At 37.7% G+C, this 13,080-nt stretch overlaps 1 protein-coding gene across 5 annotated transcripts in view; it reads left to right on the top strand.

Moving 5' to 3' along the window:
* The window catches only part of FAM204A (family with sequence similarity 204 member A), a 35,912-nt gene that overhangs the window by 4,299 nt on the left and 18,533 nt on the right, over positions 1–13,080 (top strand). Inside the window, exons 2-6 of one of the 5 annotated variants that reach the window (XM_063607915.1) lie at positions 3,912–4,090; positions 4,901–5,139; positions 5,676–5,763; positions 5,891–5,921; positions 6,104–6,203. In XM_063607915.1, the coding sequence (XP_063463985.1) occupies positions 4,078–4,090; positions 4,901–5,139; positions 5,676–5,763; positions 5,891–5,921; positions 6,104–6,203 (471 nt within the window). In that variant the 5' untranslated portion in view covers positions 3,912–4,077. Of the gene's footprint in view, positions 1–3,911; positions 4,095–4,897; positions 5,140–5,675; positions 5,764–5,890; positions 5,922–6,103; positions 6,204–13,080 lie in introns of all 5 variants that reach the window. The other 4 variants (XM_024930459.4, XM_034931590.3, XM_003825640.5 and 1 more) reach the window with 4 other exon arrangements.

Genomic DNA, 13,080 nt, shown 5'->3' with positions numbered 1-13,080 from the left:
GTGAAATTAATTTTAGATCAGACGAAGTTCAGGCTTCTGGAATTATTTCTAATCAAATACAAAATATAGGAAATAAGACAGCCTTGTACGATGAAAATGGAATTTAAATTCTGGAATAGAGATGGAAAACATTTACCCATCGAGCTGCTCAAATATATCTTTTGGGTTTTGATTATAAGCAGCTGCCTGGTTGTCCAGAAAATATGACATTATTACTCAAACCTCTGACTGTGACTTTGACTTTGATGTATGCAACTTAGTATAGCATCTTGCATAGCTTTCTGTACTCAAAAAGTACAGAAAAAAATTCTTAACCAAATTTAACAAGTCTGTAATTATAGGCTAAGATCATTCTCAGCCCCAGTTGCAAATCCTTGTCCCCGCTTACAACTCTGCTCTGTAAAATTCATAATCTAAAGCCATGGGGATATTTTTGTAAAACAAATGGATCAGAATGCATTAGGCAAGTCAGTTATCCCATCTGTAAATTGGGGGCGGGGCGGGTAGGGGAGGGGCCGATATAGATAGTAATTCCTAGTGGAAGGGTTGTTGTGAAAATTAATGGAAAACCAAGGCCTGCCACACTGTTTGTATGCCATGTGCAGCAGTGACTTGCTTTGTTTCCCCTTTCTGGTTCTAGTGTTTCCTGTTGTAACTAGGGTTCCTTCCCCTTCTCAGTGTCTTGAAGTGTACAGAGTTTCTCTGAAAACATCCTCTTGGCTGAGTTGCTAGGTAGAGGAGAGAAACCTTATCTACTGGGATACTGGGCTCTAATCAGGATTGCAGTGCTAGAGAGAATGGAGTGATACATCCAGGAGTGAGGTGACTCTGGGCATTTAGGGCACTTACAATATCAAAATCATAAAGAGGCATTTTAGAGCTGTAAGACATCTCAGAGATCATTTGATCAAACCTTTATTTTATAGCTTAAGAATGGAGGCCCAGACAAATGCAGTGGCTTTCTCCTAATTATGTTGCTCAGGACTAGAAACCATTTTCCAACTTTGAAGACTTTTTCCCCCTGTAACCAGTGCACAATCTAGAACGGTTTTTATTATTATTTGATTTCTCCCTGGCTGCTTTATTTTGAAAGATTGTGTCTACTAAACCTTATTTATGAATTTTTTTTCTGATAAAAATCAGACCTATAACTACCAGTGAACCTCTGATTAACATGTGAAAAATAGTGCTTCACTAAATTGGTCTTTTCCTGTAATGGTGAATAGTACAGTCTTACTGAGGGGAAAAATAAAATAGTTTGGGCTTTTTGAAATTAGCTTAGAGACTCCTGTTACTACATTCATACTTAGATTAGGAACCACTGAACTGTACCCTGTTTTTGATTCATTGTTATCTGACCAAGTATGCTAAATAATAACGATGGGTGGTTTTCAAGGGCAAACAAACAAACAAGAAACCCTAGTTATTCAGACTAGGACAGTATATAAATATTTTCAGTTCATGGCAAATTGTGTTAGCCCAGGACTAAAGATGTGTTCTGCATAGTACACACAGAATGTCTTTGAGGATAATTGTGGGATGGAATAAATCTTAACTCTAGAGGTGGAGGGTGTGTAAAATGAAGAAGGTGATATTCAAAACCATAGAGAGAAAAAGGATTCTGAGTCATTTACATTTTCCTTGGGGCTAAAATGATTAAATTGAAAATTATTTGGGTTGCAGGGTAAAAAAATGAAAGCTTATGAATTAATACATTGGCTGTTATATGGACTTGGCTATAATCTATACTAAACAAATTTAAGTTTCTGTTTCTCTGATATTCCACGTTTCTTGAGACAGGCTGAGTGAATTTTCACAGTTAAAGGGTAACTTGGGATTATCTGCCTTAAAATAAAGAAATACGCTCTGAAAGGCATAAGTAAGAGACACTTACAGAGAATCATTCTCCACAGCAGCCAAAACAAGAATAACAGGAGGCCTAACATGGTGCCAGTTGGAAACTTTGTGAATGACAAGTATATGCTATGAATAGAAAGACTGTTTGAAACATGACTCCAAAGCAAAAGTCACTAAGCAGCCACTCCGTATTGGCTGATCTGTAATTGGGCTGCTGCTTACACGGGCAACTCCATTTTGCAGGCTGCACAGTGAGTGGCAGCAGTTATCCGTGTTTATCAGTGACTGCTCAGTCTCCCTTGTGTTTGTTTTTTTGAGAGTCACAGGAAAATGGCACATGACTAAAGGTTTTAAAGAGTGGAGTTCAAAACCTACCTGATTTGAATTTTGCCTGGATTTAGAGGTGGATTCCACCTTTTTCAAACTATTTTAATTTTTTTTCCTTTGGGTACACTCAAGAAATTATCATACCAGGCAGATGCCACACTGAGGACAGTTTTTAATGCCACATGAGCAGGAGCTAAAAATATATAATTTTGAGAAAATTTAAAAAGCCATAAAAAATGCCTAACTACTTGAAGGCTGATTAGCAACAACAACAGCAAAAAGCATGCCTTCTTCGGGGCAACTGAGACTGCTTCCCAGAGGGAAGCATGTTTGTGTTCCCAGAGCATAGACTATCACCCTGCAGAGATGCTAAAACAGTGGTTTAGTAGGAGACCTGTGCCACTGCCCATTGGAGAGGCATACACATTTCATGAGCAGTCACATCTAAAGTCCAGGTCAAGGAATACTTGGCTCAAAAACTGAACAGAAACTTCCTATGTGTATAGCTGTCATTTCGTGAGACTAGGGATTTTTGCCTGCTTTATATACTTCTGTCCCCAGGGTCTTGAAGAGTGTCTGGCACATAAGTGGGCATGTAAAATATTTTATGGACAGGAAGGGAAAGAGTTATTTCTAACATAGACTCCAGTGATGCTAAGAAATCCAAACCTGAAATTTGTTACTGTTTTAAGTCCTTAAATGATAATGAGCCTAAAGGTGTATTATATGGCAGTGGCCAAGTCATACTGGAACTTATTACTGCTTCCGTCCCCTTGCTCTCAGAACAGGAGAAATCTTTTTTATTAATAGCATGACACCTGTTTTTCAATATTGGCATATTTTACATGATGTCTTTTGTGCTATTGGAGTATTTCAAGAGTACTGCTGTCCCAACTTTAAAAATCCACAGACAGGTTTAGGGATAGATCTGGGTTTTATGGGGCCTGGAGCTTATATAACTTCGGGTTTCTTCCTTTAAACAAAGAAATGCAAATTCTGAATAGAAAACTAGGTACAACGCTTTGGAAGGACCTGTGCAGATGAGGAATCTTGGAGCATAAGGTTACCATTATCTTCCTAGTAATTTGCCCTCATTTTATTCCTCCATTCAGAAAACCAAACACTAACATTTGTTATAGACACTTCACATCAGATTGTGACTATCAAGGAAGCAAATGATTGCATCAGTTGCTAAATGAGTGCACCACAATTATTAGAAACTTCAAAACTATCTTATGAACCCTGTCACTCATAATAGAAATGATAAAAATGTAATACATGGCCACAGAAATAATAATAGCAAAGAGAACTTAACATTTATTGAGCCCCTAGGACCTCCTAAACACTGTTGAGGGGCTTATCTCATTTAATCCTCAGAATAGCCCTATAAGCAGTATAATTATCCCTGCATTACAGATAAAGAAATTGAGGGTCAGAGATGTCAAATGATTTCCTCATGCTACTAGTAGTGGCAGAGTTAAGATTCTAGTTGGAGCAGTTAGATGCCAGAGTCCTTCCTCATAAAAAGCCAACAGAATATTTGGTGAGGATATTTCAGAGAGTCAGCAACTGATGAGGCTGGACCAAAGCCACAAAAAGTAAGATCTGATTCTTTGGACCTGGAAGGAGGTCTTTAAAAGATAAGAGAAATCTGTTATCACAAAATCCCTGATGTGTTTGTCTCAGAATGGTGGTTTCTTTTGTTTGTTTGTTTGTTTTTTAACTAGGTTAATCACAATATGGGACAGAAAACTGCAAAACAAATTTCCGTCCTTCCATTTTATTCCTTCATATTGATAGTAAATCATGAGCAGTACAACCGGCTTCTCTATTTTAAGCATCTTTTGAAGGAACTGGTTTTGGCTCAATATATGTGCTAAAATAGACTGTGCCATGAAGATCAATAGTGAGTATGTACTTGAGTATTATACTTTTAGCAAATGATAACAATTCTGCTATTTTAAGTCATTTTATTAAACTTAATGGTTCTCTCTACTAATGGACTGTATAGCTAATGCTAAATATTATCTTGAACTTGACCATTAGTTTCCCAAATATAGTATTGTTACTTTAAAAAGCTATACGTTTTTGTTAAATTGTTAGGATTATATTTCATTTAATATTATTTTAGCAAACAGTATTAAACTGAAAAGTAGGATATCCTTTTTACTACGATACCTTCCTCCAACTACTTATGTAGCTTAAAAATTTTCCTTTAGTTATTTTCCTGCTCCTTAGACAAGACACCCTCTGAAAGCTTTGTCCATTAAATATAGGTGAAACATGCAGTTTTATTCTCTAATTGGTATAGCTTCAAATATGGTATTTTAATCCTAAATTGCTTGCAAAGTATGTTGTTAGGTTTTTAACATTCTTGAGCAATGCTTTACTGAATTTCATGTTTTTTTTAGACAAAACTACTCATATATTAGAGAATCAAGGCTCTATTTTCTTTACCTGTAGGTGTATGTTGTAACAAACTTGTTTAAACAGCTTTTAAACTTCTAAACTTTTTTTTTACTTACACAAGTGAAGATTTTAATTATTTTATAACAGGTTCATTCTATGCCATTTTAGATTAAAAAAAAAAAAGTTTAGATGGACTGTTCCCAAACCATTGTTATAATTATTAGGCACCTGGAATGTCTTCAAATGGTCTTAAAATTATTTCTATGGTTATTCTATATGTGTAAATTAATCTTTTTCCTCATAGAAGAAAAGATGTGGAGTGGGCTGCTACCTCCTGGCCTAAATGAAAGTGATGCTGAGTCAAACTCGGAAGATGAAGCTACGTTGGAGAACTCTGGACTTAACTTACAGGAAGATAAAGAGGATGAGAGCATCAGAAAAACAGAAATCATAGATTTCTCAACAGATGAACCAAAAACTGAAACAGAGTCAAATGTAAATGCCTATGAAGAGTGTCCTTCTGGAATTCCCATAGATATGTGGAATGTAGGTTTTCTCTGAAATGCTCTTGCTACAGCCTGTGCGTGTGCACATGCCTCTGTGTGTCTCTGCCCTGGTCAGAATGTGCATGTATTCTTGGGACTTAACAGGGAGGGAGATGGACTCAGAATGCTTTTACTGTTCTCTGAGGCATCGGCCACTTAGATACTTGCGTTTATTTTGTTTTGTTTTTCATAGAAAGACGAAGGGGGAAAAAAAAACCCAAACCACTATGTAGTATTAGCTGTTTGCCTAGCATGGTACATGAGTAGTTTCTGTCTTTATTTTATCTTTTATTTATCTTTTTTGTTACCTACATGAGATTCACTCTCAAATTATCAAATGACTTATTTCAAAACAAGTGAATATCAAAACTCAGGTTGTGAGTCTCAGAGAATAGAGCATCTCAAGAACTGACTACCATCATTTAATTGGTATCTTTATACACGCTGAAATATAATTGTTTTATTACTTCATTATTTTTTAAATGCATGTTTTTCTGGAAAGTATATTTGCTTCTCAATTTTTTTTCTTTTACATAGAAATTTCAAGAATTGCATAAAAAACATTCCGAACAGAAAAGCACAACCTCAAGATTCAGAGGGAAAAGAAGAAAACGCTCCAGAAAAGGTGTTTTGTTTTAACTCAGGTTGTTAGTCGTGCTAATGCTAAGTTGTGACTGAGTTTAACCATTTTTTAAAAATATGGTTTTGAAATTACTGAAGTTAGGTATTGACACTTTGTGAATTCTTTTCAGATAAATTGAAGAATGAAAAAGAATTTCATAGGTAGGTAGAATTTAAAATAGTTATCTATTTTAGGCCATTGTAGAAATTGTTGAACTAATCGTTTCTGATAGTAATCAAACATATGAACTAGTAATTGTAGTATAATTGTAGTAACCGATTAAAAACAGTAAAAGTAAAGACAGTATATATTGTATAAAACAAAACTTACTATCTTCTTTTAGTGAACCGTCCTCAAATGAAACCCAGTGGAAAGAGCTTACTCAGTATTTTGGAGTCAATGATAGATTTGACCCGCCTGTTAAAAGGAAAAAAGTTGAGAAGGTAATATCTTTGTTATTGCATCTTATACCAGCTAGTAGGATACGTTTGTGATTAGCCTCGCCTAAAGTACTTGTCCTCATTAATTCATTCAGTTAAAAAGATGCCTACTGCATACCAAAAAGGGTGCTAGATAAGTAAATATATAGTTAGAAATTAATTATTAAAAAAACTGTTAAGAGAAAGAACAGGTTGTTGTGAAAATATTAAAATGGGGGCTTCACTTTAGCATGGATGGTCAGGGAAAGCCTTTCATAGAAGGTGCCATGTCACTGAGACCTGAAGGATGGAAAAAACTGTCTATATAAAGAATGCTAGCGCAGAGGCATGGGTAAAGATCCTAGGGAAGAGTCGTCCTGGGACATTCCAGTAACTGTAGGAAGGCCAGCCTGGCTGGAATGGGGTCAGCGAGGAGGAGGGTAGCCCACTATATGATTATAGAGGCAGGCAGTCAGTGACCAAATTGTGTAGGACCTCAAAAGGCTTAGTAAAGAAATGGGTTTTATTCACAATGCAGTTGAGAGTCATAAAGGCTTTTAAGTCAAGGGAATGACATGACCTATGTTAAAAAGATTCATATGACTGTTACCTGGTGAACTGATTGTGAGGCAGCAAAAATACATGAGAACAGAACAGTTAAGAGACTTCTAGGCATAAGATGATGATGAATTGAACCAGAATGGTTCTGCTGAAGAAAGAAAAAAGTGGATGGATTTGAGGCGTATTGTAGAAGTAAAATTGATGATATTTGCCTCTGGATTGCTTGCGAGGTGATAGGGAGGGTTTGGGGCGTATGGAAGGAGAGAGAATCATTGAAAGCTTTGGCTTAAGCAGTGGTGTGGATAGTGATGTTACGAAGATAAATTTGGGGAAGGGAAAGGATTGAGAGTGGGACCTAGCCAAAGTTCAGTTTGGGACTTGAGTGTTATTGGAAAGCAGGAGCAGAGTTGTTGGTTAGTATAATGACCTTGAGATGCACATTTGTAGTTGTCAGTCTCTAGACATACTAATACTTAGTAGACGCTTGTGTGAACGAGTAACTCACTTATTCACACAGGGAAATGTTGGAGCATGAAAATCAAGTGCCGAGTGGTAGAGCTGGAGGCTCAGGGCGCTAGTTGAAGCCCAAGTATGTTGTATCCTGTGTGTAATAGACAGATGCCTCTTTCATGGATCATTGCTGTAGACTATGTGTGTACCTAGAGACCTTTGTCATTTTCTGATCCATCTGTATTTCTTCTAAAGTATCTCTGATTTTAAATCCATCATTGCATGGTACTGTGTTATTGAGGGTGCACACATTAAGGAACTGTCAAAACAGAATTTTGCATGTAATTTATATTCATCCATATAAATTACATCTGGCTAAGGAAGTTATGGCAGTTTTCTAAACAAGGAGCCTGAGCTGGCTAGGCTTCTATCTGTCTGGGATTTTTCCTGCATTTGATATTCCACAAATAAACACAAGCATAAGAGGAAAGGAAGGACTTAGTGAAGCCCGATTCTTGCATGTTTCCTGTTCTCTTGGTAGTTCAGTATAATTGCATGCCAGCAGGTTCCTACTCATTCTTTGGTTTGGGATCGTTTGTTTAAATGGTACTCCTTTGGCTGTCCTCCTAAAGTTTCTACTGCAAATCCAACAGAGTAAATAAACTTTAAAGAATGTCCACATTGGAGATGCTGAGATAAAAACTAAATAAATGTAAGTCCAGCACATAGTAGCGACTGCTCATGAAATCTAGAGATGATTATGAAAATCTGTGATGCAGTTAGAACAAAACTAGCATGAATTTCCATCCACTATTTTGTTTCTCTGGAGCAGAGGCTAATCTGTTACCATATCTGAGAGAACCTTTTTATTTTGTATTCACTCAACCCTCTAGGATGGTAAAACAAAGCAAACTTCTTAATATGTGTCTATCGTGCAGTCTTTTTTTTTCCCCCCCCCTTTTTTCTTTTTTGGAACACTGCCAAGCTGAAACTGTTGCTCAACCAAGAATGTCTGTTTACAGCACTGCTGTCACCTGCCTCTCAGACAATGCAGAGGCTTGTATTTTTTAAACATAATCTTCCTAATATCCAAAGCTGTTTTAAAGTGTTCTTTGTATTAAATACAGCTATAATTGTGTTTCTGGCAACAGTTCTGGGACTTACTAGTAATTCTGTAATCATAACATAATTATTTTGAATCTGTGGGAATTTCTTTAGAATAAATTTCACTCATTAATTTCACTATAAATGTCTCAAGTATTCTTTAGTTGAATCAGTTTGATTAGTCAGCAGTCATTATTGAAGTAGTTTTATGTATACCTAATGGATACTTTTTGGCATGAAAAACCAGAGGTACTTTATTAAATGTTAGAGTAATTGTACAATGTCTTTGATGAATTTTTCAAGTTTTTTATGAGAGGAAACTGCTATTGTATAGTGTAGCTTTTTCAAACTTGGTTTTGTTTGTTTGTTTGTTTGTTTGTTTGTTTTTTTAGCAGAGTGCTTTTTCCAAACAGACTCTTACATGGTTCTCCAATACATAGATCAGTTAAAAGGCTGGCTTCCTTGAGTGGGTGGAGGGAGGGGCATTGGGATGTGGAGGGAGGGGCATTGGGATGTGGAGGGAGGGGCATTGGGATGTGGAGGGAGGGGCATAGGGATGTGGAGGGAGGAGGTATAGGAGAGGGAGGTTTAGGGGTGTGGTGAGAGAGGTATGGGGAGTGTTGTAGTGGTACCATGAAGATCCCCTGGTATCAGTTGCAAACCATTGCCTCTCGGTTCCTGTGTGATTTCTGTGGGGTAGGTTGATAGGTCCAGTGTTATTCTCATAATACAGATAAAGAAACTGAAGCTCAACATAATTTGCCTAAGAAAACAAACCAGGTGAGAAGTGAAATGAGACTTTAAACCCAAGTCATTTGGTCCCAAATCTAGATTTTTTCTGAACCTGGTTTTTATTTACCTGACTCATATGATTTTTTTTTTTTTTTTTTTTTTTCTGAAACAGAGTCTTGCTCTGTTGCCCAGGCTGGAATGCAGTGGTGCAATCTCAGCTCACTGCATCCTCCACTTCCCAGGTTCAAACAATTCTTCTACCTCAGCTTCCTGTAGCTGGGACTAGAGGTGTGCGCCATCACGCCCAGCTAATTTTGTATTTTTAGTAGAGTTGGGGATTCACCATATTGGCCAGGCTGGTCTCAAACTCCTGACCTTGTGATCCGCCTGCCTTGGCCTCCCAAAGTGCTGGAATTATAGGCATGAGCCATCACACCCAGCCGACTCAATTGATTTTAAGTGGGTATGATTTTATATATATATATAAAGTTAACAAAATTATGAATAAATATATGATTTACATTTATGTATGAAAGTACCTCTTCCGCCCCTCCACTGCCTTTCTTTATGAAGAGATTGCCTCATTTTTTCCTAGATATTTAGGTTCAGTAATGCAAACTTCAATGGATAATTCATTTGTGTTAAGCTTTAAAAATTGAATATATTAACAATAAATATTTAATAGCAGAATTTTCATATAAATATATTGTGGTATAGTTTGACTTTAAAAGCTTTAACCACATATAAAAGATATTCTACATATGCACATATAGATGTTAGCCCACAATGTTAAACCAAGTACCCATACGTTTCTTAGATATTTGTAGTCCTGTCTTCTTGACATCTATAGTAAAACTTAATTAATTGGCAATTGTTGCCTCGTGGGTTAGATACTTCGTTTAGATAAATTTTTCACCTGTGGCCAAATTGCCATTCCTAGGTTTGTCTGTGTTGAGATATATCATAAATTATGTTTTGATTCTAGCCAAAAGGCAACTTAGAAGCACACCAAGGTGCTGCAGGCTATCAGTAGCTCCTCTGTGCCTCCTGCCACTCCTATAGTATGGAAGACATTCTAGATAAGTCAAATAAAGGCTACTCTTGAGTCCAGCTTAAAACTTTTCAAAAAGCCTTAATACTCAGACTCTATTTCATGAGATTGCTTACTGACAAAGTGGAATGCTTGGGTCTTGTACTTGGGTCTGAGCTTGAAGAAGTATAATGCAGTCTGTAGCCTTATAGAGATAAGCCTTCTCTTTTGCAATAATGGTATCCTGATATTTAGGTTTAATAATAGGAGCACCTTATTATTTATTGAATGACTACTATATTCTAAAAACGTGGCTAGGTATTCTATATATATGTTCTTTGACTCATCATAATCTTGCAGAGAATGTGGTTTTATTCTCATTTTATTGCATGTGAGATAACCGCAACCCACAGAGGTTTAGAAACTCACTCAGGGTTGCTTAGTTCATAAGTGGAGGAGCTAGTCTGAACCTAGGTCTGACCCTGCCAGCTGTGCTCTTTGTGAGCTGCTGTGAACTTACAGTCTTTAAGGAGATGGGAATGTTTTACTAAGTGTTTTGAGTGTATTTGGAATATTAATAAGTTCTTATGGAAACAAAGTTTGGGTGTACATGGAACCAGGAGTTTTTCAGAGCTAAAAGAAGGTAGTACATTTTATTTAAATAAATTGTCAGAAAGAGAAAAGGGCTAAAAACAAAGCTGAAAATGTGATAGAAACCTATAATTTTTATTTCTAGGAGGGTTACTCATTCAAGCCAGTCTTCTTCTTATCTTTGAGGAAACAGAGGCTTATGAGTCAAGTATGTCATTTACCCAGAGCTTTGACCACATCTCCTGTCTTCTAGTCCTGTGCTCTTTCCACTGTAATATGCTATTACCTTTAGATTATGATCTTAATGGCTGGGGGAATGGACAGGCAAAAGAATGGAAGCTGTTAGTGAGCAGGTTGTTGAGATGAATGGTTGGAGCAGGTCTAGTTTGATTGCTTCCCTGCGTGAGATTGGATAAGTTCTGAGTTGAGGTATCAGGCTATGCAAGAATTTGCAGTGCAAGGAAACTTGTAGTTTGATATTAATGTTTTGTACAAATAGATTTTGACACATACAAATATGTGTCAGTGACATTTGAGGCGATGGTTAATATTCTGCACAGGAAAGTGAGGCTGTTGTATTTACATTTTTTAAAGAAAATAACTATTTTCAGTAAAAATTAAATAAAGTTCTAGGTGCAGGTACTATTTTAAGCTCTGGGAGCCCAAGATGGAGAAGATACTCTCCATGCCCTTGAGGAATGTATATATTCTAGTACCAGGATAGATGTATATATAAATGAGTACAATACGTGTACCTTTTTTTAACCATAGAGGCATTATTACTTCAATATTACAGTTGTGAATTCTCTTGGAAGCTTCTCAGAGTAGTTGGTATGTAATAAATGTTCCCAGTTTGAGTGGGGTCCTTTCACTATGAATGCAAACATGGATGACGGCAGTGTGAATATCAGCTCAGTAGCACAGACTGAACGAATGTCTTCTATGTAGAAGGAACTGGGCTGGATTCTGGGACACACCAAGCCAGTGACACACAGCCTGCTCTCACTGAGTATAGGACCCAAGAGGGGAGAATACGCAACTCACTGTAGTGTGTCAGACAAGTTAGGTGCGGAAGGGACACAAGGTACAGCAACAGCACAGAGTGGAGAGCCTGGTGTGGGGTTTGGGGAGGGTGATGGGGTCATAGGAATGTAGGGCTGAGGAGCTCTGCATAGATAGAGAAGGTAACATTCGACGTGAGCCTAAAGGGATGATTAATATTTTTCAAAGAGAAACACATCAGAGGCACAGGGAACATTAGGAAAATGGTAAATGTGACCAGAGATTAAAAAGCATAGCTTTTTAATTGCTGAAGGTGGGGTTGAGAAAGCATCTGGGGACCCCATTGTGAAGGGAGTGGGATGTTATTCAGAGGGAATATGAAGTAATGCTTTAAGCTGGGTAATGACATGATGCCTGTTTCAGAAAGAGAAGACTAGTTTGGAGATGGTTATAATATTCCAAATAAGGGATCGCATGTCCCTGAAGAAGCACAGAAGGAAGAAATGAGAGACTTTTGCCAAAATAGAGTTCAGATAGGAGCAAGGGGTTGGAAGCATTGAAGATAACTGAGGATTCTATCAAGGGTGACTAAGGAGGAGGAGAAGCAGGGCAGCAAGTGTTGGGCTTGTTACAGACATCATGAAATTGAAGACCTTGCCTTTGTAGGCCTTCAGTGTGAAGATGATTAGCAAGTAGCTGGAGATGTAGGTATTGGTACAGGGGAGAAGTCAGGTATTTTTAATTATTTAGAGAGCTAAACCAGCTCATAGAAAGTAATTGAAGCTCCAGGACAGAGTAGATTACTGGGGAGGGTAAAAAGTAAGACGAAAAATATGCTAGTCAGAAACTTGAGGAACACTGTGATTAAGGGACAACCAGAGGAGATAGTGGGTAGTTTTAAGAATGAGGACATGGCTGGGTGTGGTGGCTTATGCCTGTAATCCCAGCACTTTGGGAGGCCGAGGCAGGCAGATCACGAGGTCAGGAGATTGAGACCATCCTGGCCAGCATGGTGAAACCATGTCTATACTAAAATACAAAAAATTAGCTGGGCATGGTGGCACACGCCTGTAGTCCCAGCTACTTGGGAGGCTGAGGCAGGGGAATCGCTTGAACCTAGGAGGTGGAGGTTGCAGTGAGCTGAGATTGCGCCACTGCACTCCAGCCTGGTGACAGAGTAAGACTGTGTCACCAAAAAAAAAAAAAAAAAAGACACAGTTGACATATATTTCAGCATGCATCAGAATCATATGGATTGCTGGGCCGCCAGCCCAGAGTTTTTCCACAGAATTTGCATTTCCAGCAAGTTTCCAGGTAATGTTGATACTGCTAGTCCAGCACTTAAACTTTGAGAACCGCTGGCTTAGAGTTTAGTTGATAATGGTAATTGTGGGTTGCAAGTTAGAGAGGGAGAAGAAGAGGATCTAAGAA

The sequence above is a fragment of the Pan paniscus genome, chromosome 8 (assembly GCF_029289425.2).
Source record: "Pan paniscus chromosome 8, NHGRI_mPanPan1-v2.0_pri, whole genome shotgun sequence".
Classification (NCBI taxonomy): domain Eukaryota; kingdom Metazoa; phylum Chordata; class Mammalia; order Primates; family Hominidae; genus Pan; species Pan paniscus.
This window is presented reverse-complemented; position numbering and strand designations above follow the sequence as displayed.